Below are 25,808 nucleotides of genomic sequence, written 5' to 3'. Positions count from 1 at the left end.
AATGACTGAGCCGTAACAATTCTTGTTGGTAATGAGTGGCCACTGATGCACAATGAGTTGGTCCTGAGAATTCCACATATCTAAAAGTGGCCCAGGGGTAAAAACAAGTTAACCCCTTGAAAAAAGAAAAGAAAAAAAAAAGTGGTGACTGGGGCAAAAAAAAAAAAAAAAAAAAAAATGCTATGGCTAGGCTATACGAATTCTTCATTGCAAGAAGCAACTAACAGGTTGAAAACTTAATTCTACCCGGCCATCATTGGCCATTAAAGCGGCAACCAGTGATCTCCGTGAAACCGCAATCAAGTGTAAAACTGGTGCAAAAATGTGCAAGCCCTATCAATGCTGCCAAGCAACAAATAGCTCACCGGGCACAATCAAATGATCTCGAAGCAGCAACAAGTGGCCCTTGGGGCAAAAATAATTTGGCCCACTGAATTCTGCCCGGCAACTCCAACAGTTCAAAAATGACTCAATTGAATCAAATGTATCGAGCCACAGGCAGAAGAATTTGTGCAGTTGTATTAATTTCTCTTGGTACATCCGCCTGATAGAATTGGGTTCGGTTTGCTTTACTCCGCGGTGGATGTTGACCCCCCCCCCCTTCCCGGTGCCATGAAACACATTCTGTTAATGTTCACTCTCCAGACATGTGTTGCACAACAGGCTGCTGAGTGCGTGACCCGCTAGCACTCTGGGTTAGTTACCTCTCACTGTGGACCTTCTGGAACCTTCTGGACTTGGTTGAACACATGCCCACATTGGTCCTTCGACTAAAGTGCAGGATACTCAATATGATAAATTTAGATGGCTAAGCGCCAATCTCTACAAGGATGCCAGGGAATGTGTGCGCTTGTGTGTATTGATTTGTTCTGGTTGCGTGATTCCCCACAGGTCCATGTAGGTGAATCTTGGGGACATGGAGTTCTTGATCAAACAGGTCTGGCTCGCCCACCCTCTTGCCGTGGACCTTATAAAAAGCATCAGGGCTTGTTGAGTCGCCACCTCCGGTCTTGCTCGCTCTCGTCAGGCCACCATGAAGATCCTGCTCGCTACCGTCCTGTGCCTGTGCCTGGCCTCAGTGTGGGCTGACCAGTGAGTCTTTCGATAACACTTTCTAGAAAAGACAGTGTCAGATTTATACTGTTTTCACGATTGGCATCGTGGTGGGTAAGATTTCAATCAGGTGTTTGACTACAATGGTGAAAGTGTGTGACTCTGTAATGGGATCCCTAAAATTGCCGTTTGATTTGTACTTTGGTTAACTTTCACTACAGTCGACCAGTCATTACCGATCACCGTGCCACTGAAATGATCCAATTTCACGAAATTGATCTGAGAATAATTATTCACGACAAATAATCCACTTGTACGCATCTACCAACAGCAGTGGCTTAGAATGATTTGAGTATTATATATTTTATGGCTTGCTTCCACTAGAGCTCAAGGAAATATTATTGCAATTTTAATTTTTAACGATTGGCTTTGAATTTGACACCTCCATTCTAGTATGTCTTTAAAAAAAAAACAAAAAAAACATGCCTAACATATCTTTCTTTTCTCCGACAGCCATGGCATCCTTCCAGGTGAGCAACACTGAACCCTCATCATCATCTTCAATATTTTGGCCGACTTGGGGATTTATGCATTCTCTACTCCTTATACGCTGAGATTTCTATGGGGGATATAGTAGTTCTGAAAAACATTTGTGTTTTTAAAACCCAAAAGATGAGGATTACAGGTTTAAGAATCGGGAATCAAAGTTTCATTCAGCCATCAAATAGTCTTGTGTAATAGAAAACAGTTTTTGCCGCCATCTTGTAGCATCAAAAGGCAATAGCAAACTATTTGGGTGGGTGTAAATTTACGATTTTCTTTCCAAAATGGTCATTTCACTGTATACTCGATAGGGATTTCCCCCCAAAAAAGGCTCTTGTGTGGGCACTCCTTTTCTCATGACAACCATTTTGTGCAGCGATCCCAGACCGCTGTCTGGGTCTGGAGCTGGACGCCGTGACGGTCAGCGAGGAGGACGTGCCTCTCTTCATCAAGGGTCACTACCTGTTCAAGGGTTTCCACGGCAAAGCGGAGCTGCTCAACGGTTCTTTCCCCGAGTTGTTCCACCACGATGAGCCGCACCACATCGATGCTGCTTTCCGGATGCACTTCGAAAATAGCTCAGACCACGACCACATCTTTATCTTCGTGGTACGCGCTTCCTCTTGATTTTGTAGCCACAGGCCTGGAACAATAGAGGCACTGTTAATTCTGTCTCGCAAATGTGGACTACATTGGGCACAAATTAGTGAGCCTTATGGAATTTGTCATCCAACAAGTATGGGATCCTAAAGAAAACTGAGCAACTCTTCAGAAAACTAGCTAGCATCACGTGTCCGTTGGGGAAAAATATAAATATCCAAATGTTGTCTTTCCATCCAGGGCCACCTGGTGTATTCCTTCTACAAGCACAGGTTGGAAATAGGTTTCCCAAAGAACATTTCCGAAGTTTTCCCGGGCATCCCAGACCACCTGGATGCCGCCATTGGGTGTCCCAAGCCAGACTGTGACGCGAACGACGTCATCTTCTTCAAGGGTTGGTTGTGACTCACTCATAAAGATGCGTCATGCTTCGCATTTTACTTCCTCTACAAATGCAAATGAACTCCTGCTTCCATCAGAACACAAAATCTACCACTTCAATGTGGACAACAGAACCGTGGTAGACAAGGACTTCGAGACCATGCCCAACTGCACGGCCGCCTTCCGCTACATGGAGCACTACTACTGCTTCCATGGCCACCAGTTCTCTAAGTTTGACCCCAAGACCGGTGAGGTCCACGGCAGATACCCTAAGGAGGCCCGTGACTTCTTCATGAGGTGCTCTAACTACAGTAAGTCCATCTCTTCCCTGGAGAAGATTGCTGTAAACCAGTCACGAGTCTGAACTCGGAACTCTTGGCGCAAGCGTCGATGTAGCAATGAGCATGAGGCTACGCTATGTTGCAGGCGCGGAAACTGACATCGTGGAGCGTGAGAGATGCAGCCACGTTCACCTGGATGCCATCACCTCGGACGACGACGGGAACTTGTATGCTTTCAGAGGTGAACACTAAATTTTCCCTAGCAAGAATTGGCAAAGAGGGAGAGGTTCAAGAAATACTTCTTAGCATCAAGCAAATTGATAGCTCTCGTAGGAATGCTGTCGAGCAACATTTACTCTATGAAGCAAAAATCAGTGAGACTGAAGATTTTTGTAATGCATGGAACAATACGGATTCTTTGAATGGATTCTATCCACACAAGACTTCCACCTTTGGGATGAGATGCCATGCTCTACTTCCTGCTGCTGGGAAAATGCATAACAATAACAATGTCAGCGTAAAACCCTTCACTAGTATACTCACTGACGTTACTACCGTGAATGCTTCATCACCATTGTAATTACAACACTTATCGGAACAGGAACAATTGTGACAATGAGGGAAACGTGCGTGTCCCTGTAAATTCTGCCTGAGAGCAAGTGTTATCAATGCATCAAAAGTTGGCAATCTAAATGATTCCGGTGAGATGGGTGAGACCACGCCGTTCACGGTGGTCCACTTGTTTAGCTTTAGCGTTGTCCCTCAGGCTAATTCTCCTTCTTTGCTTTCTTCAGGTCATCATTTCCTGCAGAGAGACGGCAACAACGACACGGTGAAGGCCGACGCCATTGAGGCCTCCTTCAAGGAACTTCACAGCGAGGTGGATGCCGTCTTCTCCTACGAGGACCACCTCTACATGTTGAAGGTCTGACCGACTCCTTTTCCATCGGCAGTCCGGTTTCTGGTCTTTAGTCTTACTGACGATGTTAACCAAGGTGCGGTGGTCTTCATTGTGCAGGACAATGACCTGTATCTGTACAAGATCAGCGAGCCACACACACTTTTGGATGGTTACCCCAAAACCGTGAAGGAGGTCCTGGGTCTGGAGGGTCCCATCGACGCCGCCTTTGTTTGTCAAGATGAGCACATTGCTCACATCATCAAAGGTGATCCGTCACAGCGCCCTGTGGGACAGACCCTATTTTTCTAGACTCCTGCGTAAGCACTGGTCTTGGAAATGCGCAAATGTTTTATTAAGTTGAGCTACTGAACTTACCTTGTAGAAGCCTGACTACATGATATAAAGACCTGATTCTGGTCTCCATACAGCCCCAAAGATAGTTTCTAACTGGTAGTCTTCCGAGGTATTCTGGTCTTGGAAAGCCCTTCATATGGTCTCTTATGATCTTTCGGTTCTACTTCAGTTAACGTTACAATGTTACAGTTGCAAGCCTAGCAACAAGGGGCATATGGGGCAAAAACTAATGATCACGTAAATGTCCAATGGGGCGAACCAATAGAGATCCAATGAGTTCTGTCTAACAACAAAAGTCCAATTGAGGAAATGGCTGCGATCACATAAATTCTGCCATTCAGTGAGTGTCCATTTGGGTGAAACGATAGCTGTCCGATCTATGGGGCAACAATGATGGGCTCAAAGATCCGAACCTTGGAACAGCTCATGTTTTGTTTTGCTGCAACTGGTCTTGTAGAGGCCTAGGTCTGACTGGTCTTTTTTACTGGCCTATTGACACTGTACTTTGGTCTTTGAAAGGCCCACTGCTGTTTTTACTTCAATCGCTGGCCCAATTATTCTCATCTCTGATAAAGCTGCTGCTGGTCCCAGAAAGTTCTAATGGCAATGTTTTCTGGTCTTTGAAAGGCCGAATGATGGTTTTATTTCCGTTGAGGGTCTCATCCACTCTTATTGTTTTACTTAAGTTGCTCATCTTGTACAGGTCTAAATCTGATTCTGGTTTCATTCTTATGGACTGTTGGTCTCGAACAGGCTTAATGATGAGGTATTGTGGCCTTGGAAAGGCCCACTGATGATTTTACTTCAGTTGCTGATATCGAGAAGGGCCACTGCTGGTCTTACATGGTTCTCTTCTCGTGCAGACTTGATTCTTCTTCTCTTCCCATTAAGTTACTTCTGGTCTCTTGCCCCAGACCCTGTGCTGTTCTCCATCCAGGCACTCCTTCATCCTGAAGCTTGTTGTTTTGTCTTTTCAGGTGATCACATCTACGACGTGGATCTGAAGGCCTCCCCTCATGTGGCCGCCAACGAGCGTCCATTGTCTTTGATCAAAAAGGTGGACGCAGCCATGTGCGACCCTCATGGAGTGCGTGTGATCGTAGGAAACCACTTCTACCACTTCGATACCCTCAAGCTGTTTGTGGGAGCCCGGTCCATCCCGGAGCAGCACCGAGTGTCCATTGACCTCTTCGGCTGTGACCACTGAAGGCTGGAACGCCACCGTCTGGACTGACTAACTGACAAACATATCTGATGAGTTCAGAGGGAGTTAGCGCCAATGAGTGGATGATTTTGTTCACTACTGTTGTCAATAAAGTTTAGCAGAGGCACTCTCCTTTTTGTCATTACTCTAACGCCATCCACCAAGGCAACAAAGAGATAAACACTCATCTGAACATCTGAGTTTTACTGGTTTTATCTTTTAACAAAATAGATGAATGATTCTTTGGGGTTGGTTGGGTGATTGAGGGGAATCAAGCAGAGAAACTGTTTTCTGTCTCATCACCAGCAGAGGACCTCACTTCTCCATTTTTGAGCTACTCTGAGACAGCGAGGATAAAATGTAATTTAAACCAGCAAGAAAACAGCGTAAAATACAGAAATACTTTACACTCTGAGGAGACCAGTGTTATTTTATAATTTGTACAATGTTTGATCATTATTCAGTTATTAATTACATCAGCTGGTAAAGCATTGGCCTCACAGTTCTGAGGTTCCGGGTTCAATCCCAGACCCGCCTGTATGGAGTTTGGGTGTTCTCCCCGTGCCTGCGTGGGTTTTCTTTGGGCACTCCGGTTTCCGCCCCCACCCAAAAAAAAACATGCAACATTAATTGGACACTCTAAATCGCCCCTAAGTGTGACTGTGAGTGCGGCTGTTTGTCTCGATACGCCCTGCAATTGGCTGCCAAGCAGTCCAGTGTGTACCCTGCCTCCTGCCCGTTGACACCTGGGATAGTCTCCAGCACTCCCACGACCCTCGTGAGGATAAGTGGCAAGTAAAATGGATGGATGGATAATTGCATCAATACGTGCCAAGTAGGAAATGTGCCAGTATTGCATGTCTAATATTTTAGAAATGTTTCTGAGGTCTGAAGTTTGGTTTTAAGCAAGTTGTAACATCCATTCAAGTTCTGTTCAAGAGTCCATTTACAGTATGAAATCAAGTTATTAGATCCACTTTTGACGTCCATTTCCGAGAAACTTTTTTTTTCATCCAATACTGACTTGCACATCTAAAGTCCATTTCTGAAATCAACCTCTTAAGTTACCTTCTGAGGATTTGTTCTTAGAACCAGTTATGATTGGACCGGATCCAGCTCTAGATTCACAATCTGAGATGAAAGTGCCAGGAGCTGTTCGGAAATCCAGTTCTGAGGACCACTTCAAAGGTTCTTTCATCAGGTCCAACTCCGAGGAACAATTTTGAAGTTGGCATCTGATGTCTTGTTATGAGGTCCACTTTTGAAGACTAGACCTTAGAAGTGGAACTAAAACCTTATTTGAGGTCCGGTTCTTACAGACATTTTTTTTTTTAGTTTGTGTGTGTGGTTGGGTTTGTGCATTACTAAATGTATATGTGTGCACAAGTATCTTTGTTAATGTGTCTGCGAGTGCATGCGAATGTGCACATCTGTGTGGTTGTGTGTGGACTGATTCTGCTTAATTAAGCGGACGAGGAGTGTTGACGGACATCTGCTTTTCTCAGCCTGTCATTTGAGGTGGCGTGACGGTGTGCGTGCGTGTGTGTGTGCATGTGTGCGTGCTTAGGTATGGCCAGTGGCCAAGAGCGCGGCAGGTAAACGTTGCCTCTGTTGAGCAGATGGTCTCAGGCCGCCGCCCCTCTGGACCGGTGACCGCCAAAAACACTCCTGCACATGTGACCTTAGCGCCCCACATCAAACTGACAGCACACATGCACTCACACAGAAGCAGCAAAACAATGGACAGTCTTTTGTGAGCGAGTGGAGCATCTGTAACAAAGACAATCTATGACCTTCTTGTGTAATTGGACTCAACAGAACGTTAGTTCTGAATGTGACACACACACAAACATACACACGACTAGCATGTGCACACTTTCCCCCCAGTTTTCCAGAACTGTTAAGCAATAGTTAGGGTAGGTACAAGATGAAAAAAATACTATCACCAGGGACGGTGAGCAGTACCACAACCAAGACCGGGAAAAGGTGCAGGACAAAGACCAAGAATAGAACCCAGAGTGGGCCAAGAACCGCAGATTAGAATATAACCAGAAACAATGACAAGGAAGAGAAGCAAGGCAATGATGAGTACCAGGAACAGAGTCAGAACTGTGGAAAGGACTCGGAAAAGGCACCAGGAACAGTCAGACAGACCGAAATCTGAATCAGTGAAGAGGAAAAAGTGCAGAACTGTGCTCTGGACCAGGACAAGGAGGAGGGAACACAATAAGGACAAAGTTGATGACTGGTATCCTAGCGGTATCAGACGGATACTGGATAAAGGTACAAGGAGCATGGACAAGGAACAAAACGGTGTGTAGTCCAAGAACAAGGAAATGGAATATGACCAGGAACATTGTCAAGCACTAGAACCAATGCAAGGATGAGCACCAGAAACAGCATATTAATTTTGGCAAGGATCGCAAAACAGGACAAAGAACTGTAAAAGGGACCACACCAGACCTCAACTGTGTCATGGACCAGGACAAGGAGTAGGACTAGGACCAGATCAAAAACTAGGACAATTACTAGGTCTTTGACAAAGACAAGGAGCGGGATAGTTAACAGGACCAGGGCAGGTCCAAGGCCAAAGAAAAGGACAAGAACTTGAAACAGGAACAAGACCACAGTGAGCAAGAATAAGAACAAAACAGTGTCCTAAACCAAGACAGATTAGGACAAAAACATGGACAAGGAGCAACAAAGGTTCAAGATCAGGGATGATGATGATGATGATGGTCACGCTTGTTGTCTTCCTCTTCCTCCCTTTGACTTATCCTTGATTTCCGTCAGCTTGCTGGCAAACTGCCTTAACTTTTCCCCAGTGTAAGTGCATGTTGGTGGGGGTAGGGAAGTGGGGGGGGGGGGGGGGCGAGCTGTCACTGTTATGTATGTTGAACGAGCCAAGAAGAAGAAGCAGCTTGTGTCAGAAATTAGGTCTACGTGACCTTCCCTTCGCTGGAACCAACACAGGAACACAAGTACACTGGATATAAACACACACACACACACCACACACACACACACACACACACACACACACACACACACACACACACACATACACACACTATGCAGTGTACAGTGCCATCAAAGTCTATTTGCCCGTTTGTTGTTGTTTGTTTTTTGTGTGTGTATAATTTCTCCACTTTGATATTCAAAATCATCAAACAAATGCATAAAAACAGAGAAAAATAATCTAAGTTATGATGCCCTTTATTAAATGGAAAAATACTTCTGCGATCGGCTGGGAACCACTTCAAGGTTTACCCCGTCTACTGACTGATGGTAGCTGGGATAGGTTCCAGCACTTCCGCGACCTTTGTGAGGATGAGCGGCTCAGATAATGGATGGATGGAGAAATACTATACAAAGCTTCCCGGCCCTGTGTGCAAAAGTAATTTCTCCCTAAATCAACTGGTTGGTCCATTGTCCGGATTGACGTGATTAGGAGAAAGGTATTTGCCTTGAGGATGCTCGTGGAAAAGTACAGAGAAGGTCAGAAGGAGCTACACTGTATCTTTGTAGACCTAGAGAAAGCCTATGACAGAGTACCAAGAGAGGAACTGTGGTAGTGCATCCGCAAGTCTGGTGTGGCAGAGAAGTATGTTAAAATAGTACAGGACATGTATGATGGCAGCAGAACACTGGTGAGGTGTAACGTAGGCGTAACAGAAGAATTTAAGATGGAGGTGGGACTGAGTCCCTTCCTGTTTGCGGTAGTAAGGGATAGGCTGACAGATGAGGTTAGACTGGAATCCCCTTGGACCATGATGTTCGCAGATGATATTGTGATCTGCAGTGAAAGCAGGGAGCAGGCGGAGGAACAATTAGAAAGATGGAGGCATGCACTGGAAAGGAGAGGAATGAAGATTAGCCGAAGTAAAACAGAATATATGTGCATGAATGTGAGGGGCGGAGGAGGAAGAGTGAGGCTACAGGGAGAAAAGATAGCGAGGGTGGACGACTTCAAATACTTGGGGTCAACAATACAGAGCAATGGAGAGTGTGGTCAGGAAGTGAAGAAACGGGTCCAAGCAGGTTGGAACAGCTGGGGGAAGGTGTCCGGTGTGTTATGTGACAGAAGATTCTCTGCTAGGATGAGGGGCAAAGTTTACAAAACAGTGGTGAGACCGGCCATGATGTACAGATTAGAGACGGTGGCACCAAAGAAACAACAGGAAGCAGAACTGGAGGTGGCAGAAATGAAGATGTTGAGGTTCTCGCTCGGAGTGAGCAGGTTGGATAGGATTAGAAATGAGCTCATTAGAGGGACAGCCAAAGTCGGATATTTTGGAGACAAAGTTCGAGAGAGCAGACTCCGAAGGTTTGGACATGTTCAGAGGCGAGAGAGTGAGTATATTGGTAGAAGGATGCTGAGGATGGAGCTCCCAGGCAAAAGAGCGAGAGGAAGACCAAGGAGAAGGTTGATGGATGTTGTGAGGGAGGACATGAGGACAGTGGGTGTTAGAGAGGATGATGAACCATTTTTTCACCACGTAACCTGACTTTAATTCTTTTATTGTCCGTTTCCTGCGCGTATTGTCTTTCATCTAGGTCATTTTATTTCTTGGAATCCTTCACAACTGGACTGCTCCGGTTTCCTGTCATCCGATCATGCTGCCGCCGTCCGCGCTATCCTTGTATGAACTGATGAAGAGTCCTCAGATGAGAAGTGAAACGTCTTCTCACACACCCAGAACAGTCCAATTCTGATAGATTCGATGCCCTGAGATTTTAGCAACATTTAGTCAGAGTGGCAAGGTTTCAACTTTTCCGTGGTGGAGGTTTTCATCTCCCGTTCGGTGATCTCGTCATTAACGACACTTGCACATTGCTTCGGTCCTCTCTGGGCCCGCCGGGGTACCGCGGCACAGTTTTGGCACCCCTTGGGTGTGTGTTTGTGTGCGAGAGAGTCTCTAGACTGCACACAAACTGAACACACGACACGCAGTGTATTTTTGCAGGCTGTTCGCCAGTTGTGACAGGCCTCGCTTCCTTATGATGACAATTAGTGGCTGTTAGGGAGTAGTGTGGGGAGGGGAGGGGGTAGTAGCAAGGGAGCAGGTCAGGGCAACAAGGGGAGGGGGGGGCAGCTGGCGTAGAAGGACACAATTAACAAACACGAAGAAAAAGAAATCCTAATGAGGTTCCAGAAACTCCTGAGACCTGATCAGGTATACTGAGGGAGGGGACGGGTGGGGGGTGCGGAGTGCCCACGGTGGGGCGGTGGGGTGAGCGGACCTTGTGACAACAATGCGTACGTGATGTTACCTGACACAAAAATCAAACGGATAACTGTTTGATGTCTCGCTGTTCCTAATGTTTGGACACTTTTGTATTAATTATCAAATAATGACAAGCAGAGTGAAGTAACAAACAAATATTGTCAACTTAGTGACGGCATGTTGGTTACACAAGTGTTTCTTTGTTGGTTTCTGTCATCGCAGCTGGACGTGCTGACTGGCACCAGTTGTGGTGGTTGGGGTGGGGGGGGTGGGCATGATGCAACCTGAATGACATCACACACACCAAAAGTCGGGTGACACGATTGACATCACCTACGACTTTGGTCTGGTTCTGACCTTGTGGAGTTATTTGGAACGTTTTGTTGACACAACTTTGCCCACATACAGTGATGAAGGGTCAAATATTTGCATTTGGTATGAAATACACAAACTCTAAGAACACTTGCAAAATGACACAAAAACTGTTTGTTGGCTTCAAAGCAAAACTAGGTTTTTAGGCAACTTCTGGTAGATGTCTTTGTGGGTCTACCCAAGATAAACTTCCCGTTATAGACTTTTTCAGACTATTTAGAATTTTCAGATGTCATTGCTATTACTCGTTTTTGATTGTGTACTGTCAAACTTTGCCGCCATGCAATTATGAACACCCATCCATTTTCTTCGCCGCTTATCCTCACGAGGGTCACGGGGAGTGCTAGAGCCTATCCCAGCTGTCAAGGGCCAGGAGGCAGGGTACACCCTGAACTGGTTGCCAGCCAAACGTAGGGCACGCTGAGACACACAATCACACCTAGGGGCAATTTAGAGTGTCCAATTAATGTAGTGCATGTTTTTGGTATGTGGGAGGAAACCGGAGTGTCCGGAGGAAATCCACGCAGACACAGGGAGAACATGGAAACTCAACACAGGTGGGTCCGGGATTGAATCCGGGACCTCAGAACCGTGAGGCCAATGCTTGACCAGCTGCTCCACCAATGCCGCCCAACTTTGAACATTTGGTGCAAATTGGACAAAATCAGCGGCAGGGTGGTCAATTGGTTAGAGCGTTGGCCTCACAGTTCTGAGGACCATTGTTCCCTTTGCGGCCATGGATTCTTGAAACAATTTTTTTCCTGGGTTTGATGGACTTGACTACCAAATGCCATGCTTCTAACTGAAAGTTGACCCTTCAATTCAGTGTCAATTTGTCTGGTAAGGTTCCGATTTGATTGCATTTGGAAACAAATCTCCAAGTCAAGTTTTTTTTTTTGTTGTAAGGACGCCAGGAAATTATTATTCCAAGTGCGACTTCAAACCAAAATGGCTGACTTCCTCTGTCCTTTTTTTGTACTCAGCGAAGCTTAGCTCGGGGACCTACACATACACTCACTATGCTAACAGAATTAACTGTTAACAGCACAGCATTTGAACTCGTGAAATTGTTGACCTACTGTGTGTGTGTGTTTTTCTCTCTCTCCCACACACACACACATTTTCAGCAATTAGCTGTCTAGAGGGCTGATGGAAGTGGGCGTGGCCTGACATCAGGAGTCATGATAACTAATTTCCCGCAGGACGACACACACACACAGACACAGTGGTGTTGTCACTGTATCGTTTAATGAGGCGGCGAAGGTCCCAGTGGTTCATTTAGCAACTTGCCTCGCACTGACATTTACACACAATTAGCACCTGTGTGTGTGCGTGCATGTGTGTGTGTGTGTTGTTACTTCTGCCCTAGCCAGAGTAGTGCGGCCTATCGCGGGGCAGCCATTTTGTGGCCACAAATGTCAAACCGGGCCACTGCAGGCCCGTTCTCGTGAAGACACGAACAGATGCTAACCGATGCTAACGGATCTAATGTGTTACAGTAGCTGCCAGACAGCTTGCGTGAGTGTGTGTGTGTTGTCACATGCACACTCCCCCATTGAGGGCAGCAGAATGGAGGCATTCAGTCTCTCACATACACACACACACAATGTGCACGTTTGTGTAGAGCAAAAAGATGTCAGGCAGCATTGAGACAGTCTGTGTTGTGTATTGTACAAAACACATAAAGACAACACAAGAAGACGTGTTCTGCGGCGAGGGGGACAGGGCGGAGCCAACCCCCCCCCAAAAAAAAACAAGGGGACCCCAAGCAAAATGTAACTTTAAGGCCATCTATTTCTGATAATAACATTGATTCATTCGTTGTTGAATTTGGTCCTTACCAGCTCATAATCCATCGAATGAACGAAAACGTACAAGTGGAGTAGACACAACACACAACATCCCATGCAGTAAAACACTGTGATCTAATCATCTAAGCCTACAAAAAACACAAATTCATAGCCTTGTCATTCATCTGTTAGCCTGACCTCCAAAACTGTAAGCCCAACCAGTTGTCCCTCACTAGATTGCGGCTCACAACGTGCAAGGACGTTCAGTTTTTGTTGTATTTATACCAGCGATTATTTGCTCTGGCGGCACGGTGGAGCAGCTGGTAAAGCGTTGGTCGCACAGTTTGAGGACCCGGATTCGATCCCGTCCCCGCCTGTGTGGAGTTTGCATGTTCTCCTCGTGCCTGTGTGGGTTTCCTCCAGGCACTCCAGTTTCCTCCCACATCCCAAAAACATGCAACATTAATTGGACACTCGAAAGTGCCCCAAGGTGTGAATGTGAGTGCAGCTGTTTGTCTCCATGTGCCCTGCAGTTGGGCGGCAACCAGTTCAGGGTGTACCCCGCCTCCTGCCCGTTGACAGATGGCATAGGCTCCAGCACTCCCCGCAATCCTCGTGAGGATAAGCACCAAAGAAAATGGATGGATAGACGGATGGATGGATGGATTATTTGATCTATCACAGGATTTTGCAGTGATCTTGTTTTGACATGGATTGCATGAGCCAGGAGGAAGGAACATGAAAAAGGCAATGTGCAAAATTTGGGATTATTTCACAATTAAATAAAAAATAAATACATATATAATATGCATAAAGTGTAACTGGCACAAATTACACAATTGTCACGACCCACCAGAACGGCGGTAGGACCCAAATACTGGAGTACACGGGAGACACAGAGGTAATTCGGGAAAAACGTTTATTATTCCAAGGTCGGGGATCGGGCGGGCAGTCAGGGTCAGCAGCGGTGGTCAAGACGTCGGGCGTGGAGAGCTGGTCCGCGGGCTGGCAGGAGTTGGTACACGGGAGATCGATCAAAGCAGGCAGGAGCATCAAAGGAGTCAGGCTTACGGGGTTGGTCGGAGGACAGGCGGAGGTCGGTACACACGGGAATACGATCAGAGATACGGGAGTGCTGGAACGGGACATGGACCGCAACGATCTGGCCCCAGACCAGTCGTCCCCATATTGTGCTATAACTTTGTCTCTAGAACCTATTGACGGACCAAGTAGCGGCGACCCACTTAAATACACTTCTTGTATAACATCCAAGACAAAAGTGCATAATCATAAAAAAACAATTTCTTCCCACATCCTAAACACAACCAGGGTTGGTTAATTGAAGTTTCGAAATTGCCCCAAAGTGTGAATGTCAGTGTAAATTGATGTTTGTTTCCATGTGCTCCACGATTGGCTGGCGACCAGCTCCGGGTGTAACCCGCCTCTCGCCCGAAGATAGCTTTCGTACGCTCGAGCATTCCCGTGTCCCGAGTGAGGATAAGCGGCTCTGAAAATGGATGCATGTTTACTGTTGATTTTACAAAAGAGGAAACCAGTTGAACACTCGTGAAGTGAAATGTCTCATTCTCTCTTCTGTATTAAAAATTGTTCCATAACCAAACAAAAACACATTTTATACTTGCTTATGCTGATAGAATTGTCAGTAGACTTCCAACTTAATTGCTGGTTGCAGCACGTACTGGATGCAAATTCGTATTTGGATCCAGTCTGCTAAATGTCATTTCACTTAATGAGAGAAAAAGTCAGAGACAGCATAGAATTTCCATCGAATAACCCAAAACTTAATATTGATCAGTTTTGAAGCAACAATAAACAAAGTCCCCCTTTGACGGTTGGCTATGAAGGTCCAAAAAACCCCAAACCAAACCTATTTGGATGCACTTATCAAATTTGGTATGAGAAAGCCATCCATCCATTTTCTTAGCCGTTTATCCTCACAAGGGTCACGGGAGTGCTGGAGCCTATCCCAGCTGTCATCAGGCAGGCGGCGAGGTACACCCTGAACTGGTCGCCAGCCAATCGCAGAGCACATAACAAGCAACCATTGCCACTCACGTTCACAGCTAAGAACATTTCGGAGTCTTCAATTAACCTACCATGCATGTTTTTGGAATGTGGGGGGAAACTGTTGAACCTGAAGAAAAGCTACACAGGCATGGGGGGAACATGCACGCAACAACGAGGCGCTCTGAAGCCGCCGCACCACCGTGAAGCCCCAGTCCACATATTGCCTGTGATGTGGTCCAGATGGACTTCTTCTCCTAATTTCAATCATGATTAAACACGGTGACGCTAAATCTGAGCATTAGCATGCAGCGCGGGCCGAGGCTAAGTGCTGGCGTGTCGCGCAGTGTGAGCGCGACAAGACTCCCGGAACGACGACACGGGCTCAGTAAAATACGCGTCTGGTTTACCCCGCGGGGGGCCGCCGGCGGGCACCTGGCGGGGGGCTGTGTTGTTGCCGTTTACTCGTGACTGCTGAGCGGCGCCTCCGAGACAGAACGAGACCCAGAGGACAGAAAAAGCGGGAGGAGAGACGATGGAGTCACCTTCATCTTCTTTGGCAACTCGTGGTGACGATTTCTTCACGATAGGCCTCTCTGCCGTGTATATCGATTTACATCCCCACAATCCAACTGCATGGATCTGTGCTTAAATTGGCCTCCGGGATTACATAAAACAATTACCAATCATCTCAATGACAAGAACCGGAATTTAGGAAATATCCCCTGCACACACACCTGTCAAGCATCCATTTTATTCCAATCACAGTGTTTGAATTTTTGGTAAAAAAGCTACGGAATTCATTCCAGCCCATTAAATCGTTTCCTATCATATCGCTATCAGTGAACTAATATTGTCCTTGAATTGAAGGCACTAGGCAATACATAGCAGAAAACTTGTGATCTCGCACGGCCCTCCCCAGACCTTCTGAAATCGTCAAACAGTCACTCAAAAGGTGATGCTAAGTCTCGTCCTCAGTACGGCAAATCTTTGGACTTTGTTTGGTTTTAAAACACACGGCAGGTCCACAAATCTCTATCTATCCAAAATCCACTTTTGTGCATCTTTAACTTACTCTCATACGTTCTAATTGATTAAAATCTGCAAAACTCTGGGTTTTTACAGGATGCAAGGAAATCCCCAAATTTGCTCCCCTTCATTGCACTCCCGCGTTCTGACACAACGTGCTGGGCAGCACTGAGCTCGACTGGTAGATATCCGCTGGAATTAACAGCAAGATGAAGACGAAGACAAGATAACCAACTAAAATCCAGCAGCACCCTTCGTGTACGGAGGAGACGATTCCCTGTCCTATTTTTTTTCCCCTAATCATACTTAATTAATGCTAAATTTGTGTAAAACCAGGGGTCATTTATTTAAATATTGGTATTTGTATTGAAATCCGAGTGGCTCCATCACTTATGAGGGATTTATTGTTGATTGAGAACAGTTCCAGCAAGGAAGTATTTGTATGCGTCCAGACTTTTATAGGCTTTCAAACTCTTCCGTGTAAATCTCGACAATTTACTCACCAGATCCATGTGTAGATCCAGTTGTCCAAGACAAGCAGAAGCAGGTTTACAGTCCACTTTCTTATTGGTCAAAACATTGATTTCGGCATTAAATATGGGTCCTCTATGCCAAGTGTCTCTCATTTTTCCACATACCTTCATTTATTATCACCTTCTAAATGTTTAACGGTATCGGAGAAACCCTCTGGATGTCATGCTATAAGACATATTTTCATTTTGTCTCAACGGAATTAACTTTCAACAATGCTTTTTCTGACCGTCAATATGGCCAGTCACGTGACTTCGGTGACGGAGGTGCACGACCTCCTTAGTCGTCGTCCCCCACAGAGCCGAGGGAATATCCTGAGAATGTCTCGCTGGCTTAGGGCGGAGTCCTTACATCTCCCCAACTCCCACTTTTCAGGAAACAAACAAATAAAAAGTTAACATTGGGTCATCGGCGGCACGGTGGAGCGGCTGGTAAAGTGTTGGCCTCACAGTTCTGCAGTCCCGGGTTCAATCCCGTACCCGCCTGTGTGGAGTTTGCATGTTCTCCCCGGGTCTGCGTGGGTTTTGTCTGGGTGCTCCGGTTTCCTCCCACATTCCAAAAACATGCAAAGTTAATTAGACACTCTAAATTGCCCCAAGGTGTAACTGTGTGTGCCACTGTTGTCTGTCTCCAAGTGCCCTGCGATTGGCTGGCAACCAGTTCAGGGTGTCCGTTGACAGCTGGGATAGGCTCCCCGCGACCCTCGTGAGGATAAGCGGCGAAGAAAATGGATGGCATTGGGTCATCGAAGTGAGCAACATTTTAAAAACTTGACTTTTGTTAAGCCTTTCTAAAACCAGCAGACCCCCACAGGAAGTGGCCAGTAGTATTCATTTGTGGGGGGGCGGGGGAAACATTAAATTGACCATATTTGGACACAAGTTGTCACCTGACAGTGATGATATCCTTGTGAGTACTGTTGTATTTTCTGTTTGTATGCTAGGTGTGTTGAAGTACTTTGTGCGCGTGTGTTAACTTAGTAGGCTGATCACGTGCACACTCGGGCCATCCACGCATACACGTGAGCGGGCACCAGTCCAGGAAGTGAAGACGCTCGAGAAGATTTTGACACATGCTAATGTATGCTAATGAAGAGCCGCCATGACACCTGCACACGCACACACACACGCTTGATGACATCACAGGAGAGCTGTGCTCATATTCTGCTCTGCCTCAAATGTTGACCTGCCCTCGTGCTCCTGGAGGATGCGCACACACACACACACGCTCTGTGTCCTTGGCTTGATGTGTTGACTTTCTGCTGGTCAGCATAAAGACGACGGAACAAGTTGTGTGTGTGTGTGCGCGCGTGAAGGCCTCAGGGACACACACAGAAGTCCTATGGCTGCAATCCAGATCTGCCATGCACACACACTTCAAAATACCAAGTTTACAACACCCCCCACCACACACGCACACAGGCATACACTTAGACCTTCTACTTTGCCCTTGACTTGTGTGTGCGTGTGTTTGTGTGTGTGTGAGGGCAGATGGATGGATCAGATGGTTCCAGAAGGAAAAGTCTGTTTGTCTGTTTTTTTACGCACAATTTCCCCCCACGCTGACACCCCCCCCCCAAAAAAAGAACTGATTAAAAAAAACTGCAAGAAAAGTCATGTGTGTCTGTGTGCGTGTTTGGATGCAGGTGTGCGGGAGTATGTGAGAGGACTGTTACATTCTACATGTGTGCGTTCCTGTGCGTGTGTGCAGACAACGGCAATGGTACTTTTGTGACTTCGGCTGATTATGTCATCAAAAGCGATGACATCACGACGTGTTTGAGTTGACACATAGTTGAACTTTGAACTCACCCTCAAGTAGGCGGTTTCGGCGTCGTCACGGCAACGGCTAACTTGTGACCTCACTCGAGTCTCAAGATGGTCGGCACCAACCAAGTGTTGCCGTGACGACAGGATGTGCTGAAATGGTTTTCACTCTATTACTCTTCATATTAATAAAGAGATTTTTCATTTTATCATTTTTACTGTTGCATTTTTTAGACATTACCCCTCGATATTATATACTGTATGCAACATTTTATTATTTTTTTAATCTGGATTTTATTCATTTTTTATTGTTTTACTTACAGATTTGAATTATTCAAATTTTCATATTGTTCATTTAATGGAATTTTTTATTACATGTTGGAGTTTTTAAATGTATTTATTTTATATCGTGAATTTTATTTATACTTTTACCTTTCAAATACTGTAGGGTCTCTATTTTGTATATTTAATTTTAATATATTTTTACGTTGCATTTTTAAATGCGTCACCCCCCCCCCCCAGTGTTATATTTAAACATCTTGAATTATGTCTTGAATTCCACGACAGAACATATTTTGGACCTGTTTTTATTTTATTTATTCTATAACATTTTCCATAGCCAACAAATATGTATACATTATGTAGAAAATGTGAAAAATATATGTATAGAATAAATTGTATTACCAGTGAAAAAAGAATATGCCCCTTAATATTGTTATTGTTAACATCATCTTTGTGTACAGATCCTTATTTAGTCATTTTTTCAGTATGTAAAATATAAAAGCATTTATATTTATATAAGTATATATAAAATTCTTCTACATTTATAAACATTTTGTGGAATTTATATATATTATCTTATATTTTTCACAAGGGTCGATTTAAAAAAACATTTTTAAAAATACAATCATGGAGTGAATTATTATAACACTATCAAAGCAAGACTAAAAGGCATCACTTATGGTCTTTTATTTTAAAAATAAAATGATTTCATAAAATTGTAAGAATGTGTTTGCGGGTGTGGTTTTTATAATATAAAAGTTCAGTAATTTTTTGCTGTCTTTGTTAAGCAACTGTGATTTTAGTTCCCTTAAAAATGAATTATTGGAAAACTATCAATGCACTGAGAAGAAAAACACCCAAATAGCATTTGTTGGGTATATTTCTCGATGATGTTTTTAAAGATGTGTGTGTGTACTTGTGTATTTGTGACTACTTGTGCGCGCTGCGTGTGCGTTGATGCGCACTTGATGTTGACAAAGTGAAGCGCCGGTGGGCGCACAATGGGGATGGGCGGCCCCGGCACCGGACTCCCCACATGGAGGGCGGCGTCCGACAAGGTTGCCTGCCAAACCACTCAATTAACACCGAACCACACACACGGTCCTGTGTGTGACGAGTTAACACGAATTCCTTCTTGTTCTCCGAGGCCATGTAGGGTTCGAAGGTTACGCCGAGGGCCCGGGGTTCATTACCACAGCGACGCCCTTTTCGAGATTCAGGTGGAAAAAAATTCATTCATCCCTGTGGACCAATCAAAGAAGTTCATTGAAGAAACTTGAATGATTTTCATTCCAGATCAAGATTCACATGTAATTTCATCCTTCGGCCAGACGTCGCCCTACCCTCGCTCTGTACTCACCACGCATAGCACCACCCTCACTTTCCATTCCAGCACTTGCATTCGTCGATCGTCTTTTCAATTTTGGGCCCCAAATGACTCCAACACCTAATCAAAACTCACCTGATTTGTACACATTGCATTTATTTGCATTTGCATTTCCATTGTGCTTTGTTTGACCGTGTTGTCTGTAGCCAGGTTGACGTTGCAAATGACAATTCGTTCTCAGAGGCCTGACCTAGAAATATAGAGATGAAATAAGTCTTCTTTTCCTTTCGGCTTGTCCCGATAGAGGTCGCCACAGCCTGTCATCTTTTGCCATCTTAGCCTATCTCCTGCATCTTCCTCTCTAACCCCAACTGCCCTCATGTCTTCCCTCACCACATCCATAAACCTTCTCTTTGGTCTTCCTCTCGCTCTTTTGCCTTGCAGCTCCATCCTCAGCACCCTTCCACCAACATACTCACTCTCTCGCCTCTGAACATGTCCAAACCATCGAAGTCTGCTCTCTCAAACCTCGTCTCCAAAACATCCAAGTTTGACTGTGCCTCCAATGAGCTCATTTCTAATCCTATCCAACCTGCTCACTCCGAGCGAGAATCTCAACATCTTCATTTCACTCATGCTAATTAACCCATTCGTGGGCAGCATCCCATTTTTGGGACATCATGATTTTCACGCATTATATCCTTCAGCATATCAAAATATTGAAGTGTTTTAATCTGAAGCCATAATTTGGTGTCAGGAAAGGGTAACTCATCAGTCAAAGTTAGCAGTTAGATTTTTGGGACGAGATTATAAATTCGTAAAGTTATCATATAACTTAACCATAAACAAAAAAGAAGTGTTATTTCCTTGTTTGTGGCCTGTTAGGAGACTTATATCTCAATAAGGCAAAAAATTGCCACCCTGTCCATGAATGGGTTAACATCAGAAAACATGAGATTAGATGTTCAAAGTTTGCCAATTTACAAATGGAACTCATATAAGTGAACCCACCTACAGGATATGCAGTTTTTCCTCTTAAGAACAGTTTCAGTTCGAGTGACAGAAAAACCTGCATCTTTCTGTAGAACTATTTTGCAACACATGTAAAAGCCATATTTTAATATGACTTGTTTTTAAAAAAAAATTGTATTTTTCTATTGCAAAAATATACACTTTTTTTTCAAAAATGTACTTTGTTTGCCCCTAAAAATACAATGATTTTTAGAAATTTACAGCTTTTTTTTTTTTTCTAATGGAACATTTTCCCTGAAGTGGAAGCACGGTGGATCCGATGGAAAGCCTTGGCCTCATGATTCTGAGGACCCGGATTCAATCACGGCCCCGCCTGTGTGGAGTTTGCATGTCCTCCTCGTGCCTGCGTGGGTTTTCTCTGGGCACTCCTGTTTCCTCCCACATCCCAAAAACATGCAACATTAATTGGACACTCTAAATTGCCCCTAGGTCTGATTGTGAGAGTGATTTCGTTTCTCTCTATGTGCCCTGCGATTGGCTGGCAACCAGTTCACGGTGTACCCCGCCTCCTGCCTGTTGAGAGCTGGGATAGGCTCCAGCACTCCCGTGACCCTCGTAAGGATGAGCGGCTAAGAAAATGGATGGATGGATTGATTTTTCCTGAAGTATACAACATTATTTTAAATACATTACTTTTTTCCCCCAGAGCATTCTTTTCTATTAAAAGTGTTTGAAAAACTTTTTTCCCCCAGAAAATACACAAGCTTTTCCCCAAAAATATTAAGCATTATTGATTAACATATTGTGTCCATTTTACTTCCAGACACAAGTGACTGTAATTCAAACTGAATTTACACTCTTTTCACTTTCAGCTAACCTCTGTAGCGCTTGTGTATAAGGGGTGAACTTCAATTTCATTTCATTTGAGTGCTTTTACATCTAGATCAAGTCAACTGTGTATAAATGACAACATTTTGGAGATGTGCTTCCCAAGTTTGAAGTGGCCAAAGATAAAAAGAGATGATTGGCAGCTCGGCTCCTCCATAGCTATGTCAGCATGTATGAACTGGCTATATTTTGTGTTTATTGACGACGTGACTGCTTATAAAAACAGCAGGATGAATTATGAAGAGCTTCGTGCGTTATTAGCCGCTCATATTTAGCCAAAATCCGCCACAAACCATTGAACAGAAATTCACAGTTTGACCCAAAACATACTGCTAATGCAACCTTTGGATTTTGCTTTTGAAAGATTTTCTTTAAGGCAAAGAAGTGAAACGCTGTGCAGTGGCCAAGTAAATCACCTGATCACAATCCCATCGAGCATACATTTTAGTTGTTGAATACAAAACTGAAGGGAAGATACGCCGAGACCAAGCAGGAGCTGAAGGCTGTTGCCGTCGTCTGCACTTCAAGCACATGTTGTTCGTTTTATTTCAAATATTTTGAGCAGGTGCTTGGATCAGAAAAGATGTCTCATGTCCCAATGGTCATGGACTATTTTTGAGCATGTTTTTAGATTTTTTTTTTTATTTTTCTTCTCTTCAAATGGTGTGGCCTTTCCTGCCCCCTTCTACATAAAAAAAATATCCATCCATCCATCCATCCATCCATCCATTTTCTTTGCCTCTTATCCTCACGAGGGTCACAGGGCGGGCTGGAGCCTATCCCAACGGTCAGCGGGCAGGAGGCAGGGTACACCATGAACTGGTTTCCAGCCAATCGCAGGGCACATGGAGACAGACAACAGTCGCACCCACAATCACACCTACGGGCAATTTAGAGTGTCCAATGAATGTTACATGTTTTTGGGATGTGGGAGGAAACCGGAGTGCCCGAAGAAAACACACGCAGGCACGGGAAGAACATGCAAACTCCACACAGGCGGGGATCGAACCCGGGTCCTCAGAACGGTGAGGCCATCGCTTTTACCAGTTTATCTAACGTGCCGCCTCTATTTTATATATCTAATTTAAATATATTTTTACGTTACATTTTTCAATGTGTCACTACCCCAAGTGTCATGTTAAAACATTTTGAATTATTTCTTGAATTCCACGACGGAACATATTTTTGTCCTGTTTTTATTTTTATTTATTCTATAACGTTTTCCACACCCAAAAAATATGTATACAATCTGTAGAAAATGTGTAAAATACCAGCTGAGCCAGCGTTCCGCCTAAAAAAAAACATGCCAAAAAAAAAATCTTTGAATGTCAAATAGAGGCCAGAGAGGAATAGTTGTGTAGAGCCATTTTTTATTTTGACTGTAATTGACACTCTTTATTGGGACAAAAAAAAAAAGGTTGAAACTGAATTAAGACCCAGAAAAAGTTAGTCACTCTGTCTGATGTGTGTGTGTGTGTGTGTGTGTGCGCGCATCTGCGATCTGTGAGTGTGCGTGAAAGCGGGAGATGAATTAAAGTGCAGAGACAAAGCGCAAGCGGACCCCCATGAGGCCGCAACAATGAGACCAGCAGTCAGCAGAAAGCGACACCCTCTTACGGGACACTCAAGATGTGTGGGGGGGGGGGGGGTTAACAAGTTTTCCCCAAATGATAGCCGAGTGGACAAAATAGCAAGGTAGCTAATCCCACACAAAGCAGCTTTATGCAAATGATCAGGGCGAGATGGAGCATCTGACTTTGATGAAGCCCCGCCCCCTCATCCTTATTTGGCGTAATCTCACTTAATTGCGTCCAGCGCCTCCTTTGTGCGCCTCACGCTAACGGTGCTCCCTCTTTTCACGGACGTAATCCTCACAAAGTGCTGGCCAGGTTTCACAGGACCCCATCAGGACCACCGCGCCTCTCGGGGGGGGGGGCGGTGGGGCAGTGGCGGGCGGGCGGCGGGCAGCATAGCACATTTTCTGTCCGTTTGAACATATCAAGAGAAAGAGCAAAGAATCAAAAGGCGTCATTACAACACACACCTTTGATCTTTTCATGCTCGGGGCCCCGGCGGGAGGGGGCCGAACCCTGGTGGAAGAGAGCGGGGGGAGCGGCAGGAGACGGGTGGAGGTCTAGTTGGCGGGGACCAAAGGCGACGCCAGTTTGTTAGCTCATCCAAAAAATCCCCCTCCATCGTTAGCATCTTTGTTAGCAAAAACTAGCGTTAGCAGGCTAAATCATCTTAATTTCAGCGCAGTAGTACAAAATTCATCGATTCATTTATTGATTCTTGTTCATCAGGAATGCCAGTCATGTCCCGTGTGTCACTTTGGGAATCTGGGAGGTGGGGCCGGGTGGCTGAATCTGGGAAGTCTGCACACACCGCAGGGGCACAAAGGCAGCCCCGAGGGGGGGGCCAGGCCCCACTGCACGGGTGCAAGCGGGGCCTCTATGGGGCTGCGAGAGAGCAGGGGACACTTGAGGGCGACGGGTGAGGAAGAAGACGAGGGGGATGACGTGGCTGAGGTCAAGAAGGACTCTTGGGTGAGGAGGAACTGACCGGGCGCCGAGATTAGGGGCCAGCCCCCCGTCAGCAGCAGCCGGGGGCCGGGCCCCGTGCCCACGCTCAGCTCGCCCAGCAACCGTCGCATCTCCTGCAGGGATGAGCCCAGCAGAAGGATGTAGTTTCGCGCCAACACCAAGGTGGAGATTTTGGAGAGCCGCCGTCCGGGTGGGCCGCCCGCAGGTTGGGGGGATGCCGAGGCGGGGGCGGAGCAGGCGTAGGGGACCATTACCTCCCTCAAGGCATCCATGGCAACGTTAAGGTCCTGCATCCGCTTCCTCTCACGGCTGTTGATCTTCCTCCTCAACTCTTGCTGCTCCTCAGCGCTCAGTTCCCGCGCCGCCTTGGAGGAGCCGCCCCTGGGAGCCCCCGGGAGGCCCAACACGGGTGGCGGGTGGAGGTGAGAGGCGAACGCGGAGGGGCAGGAAGTCAGGTCCTGCATGGAGGCAGGTCCACAGCGGGGCTCCTGGGGGGTTCTAAGCATCTGGTTGCTTAAAACGTTCATCTTCGAGTTGACTCCCACCGAAAAATGATCTCGTTAAAAAGAATAAAAAGAGGATTTTTAAATCTTCATCTTCTCCTGTTGCTCCTTGGAGGACTTTCTCACTCCACTCTGAGGGCTTTGAAAGTGATGCACCACATGCTGGAAAGGGAGCTAAATGACCAATAACCCACCCCCACCCCCACCCAGAACCCCCCACATCAACCTCCCTCATCAGAGCAGCTCCTCCCCGACAAACTCCTTCACCATTTCATCAACGTCAGTTTGCTGTTTTCATGTTCAATACTCCAAATCCCAAACTGAGTCGCAGTTCATCTGGGGTGGGGGTGCGTTCAAGGTTTGAGAAGCATACAGACTAAGGAAGACTAGACTGGTTGCCGGGAGGATGCTAGATGACTTCCTGGTGTCCTACAGTATCAATGCAACTCGGGAAAGTGTGTGTGTTTGTGTGGAGGTGGGCGGTTGGGCGGGGGGGTTCTGGTCCCGCGGCAGATTCCTTGGACAACACGCTATTTGATGGCTTGCTCAGGTGAAGATATACATTTTGGGGCAGTCTCAAATGTTACATTCATGACCCCGACATCGTTCCAGAAAAACAACAGTAACATTGACACCCATCGCCATCCAAAGATTTAACCCCCCCCCCCCCCCCACTAAAAAACAAAAACAGTCCCGATGCGAGGGTCCCATGTGTGGCAGAAGAACTGGAAGGTCTGACTCCAAACAGAAGGCGACTTGTTAGCAACAGAAGGAGAACCGCGCAGGAAGTCAAGAGAGAGAATGGAGGACAGGAAGGGCCCCCACCTGCGTGCGAGCGCGCACGTTTATGTCAACAACGAACGTGAAGGAAACGGGACGCTAACGTTGGATCCGGTGAATGAGGGGGGAAAAGGACACCTGCTTGGGGGAGGTCATGTGGTGAGGGTCCAAATAAAGAAGCTGGTGTCCCCCGTGAGCGGGATGGGCGCCGCCGTATCCGCCGCCCAGCTTCCAGGCTCCAGCAGGAAGACTGGGGGCTTTATCAAGGGGGGCAGTGTCCATTTGGACCGATAGCACGTGTGCACCTGCGCGCTAAAAGGCTCGACTGTCCCATCTTTTCCTGTCGTCACGGTGACAGGAAAAGACTGGGGTCAATCCATCCTTGATCACCATGGTGACCCCCTAGAACAATTCTTACGTCTGTTCGACACACAAGGTTAAAAAGAAAAACAGAC

General features: G+C 45.9%; 2 protein-coding genes across 2 annotated transcripts; one reads left to right on the top strand and one right to left on the bottom strand.

Annotated features, from left to right (window-relative positions):
* Positions 1-718: 718 nt before the first annotated feature.
* Positions 719-5,439, top strand: hpxa (hemopexin a). The gene is made up of 10 exons (XM_061841359.1): positions 719-937; positions 1,028-1,092; positions 1,567-1,583; positions 1,973-2,205; positions 2,437-2,590; positions 2,676-2,888; positions 3,004-3,099; positions 3,653-3,783; positions 3,877-4,024; positions 5,091-5,439. Exons 1-10 carry the CDS (start codon positions 917-919, stop codon positions 5,318-5,320), a joined length of 1,308 nt encoding a protein of 435 aa, XP_061697343.1. The 5' UTR covers positions 719-916; the 3' UTR covers positions 5,321-5,439.
* An 18,414-nt stretch (positions 5,440-23,853) lies between these two features.
* Positions 23,854-24,597, bottom strand: olig1 (oligodendrocyte transcription factor 1). Its single transcript, XM_061842682.1, has one exon. It carries the CDS (start codon positions 24,595-24,597, stop codon positions 23,854-23,856), a length of 744 nt encoding a protein of 247 aa, XP_061698666.1.
* Positions 24,598-25,808: the final 1,211 nt, after the last annotated feature.

Source organism: Syngnathoides biaculeatus, chromosome 14 (assembly GCF_019802595.1).
Source record: "Syngnathoides biaculeatus isolate LvHL_M chromosome 14, ASM1980259v1, whole genome shotgun sequence".
Classification (NCBI taxonomy): Eukaryota; Metazoa; Chordata; class Actinopteri; order Syngnathiformes; family Syngnathidae; genus Syngnathoides; species Syngnathoides biaculeatus.
This window is presented reverse-complemented; position numbering and strand designations above follow the sequence as displayed.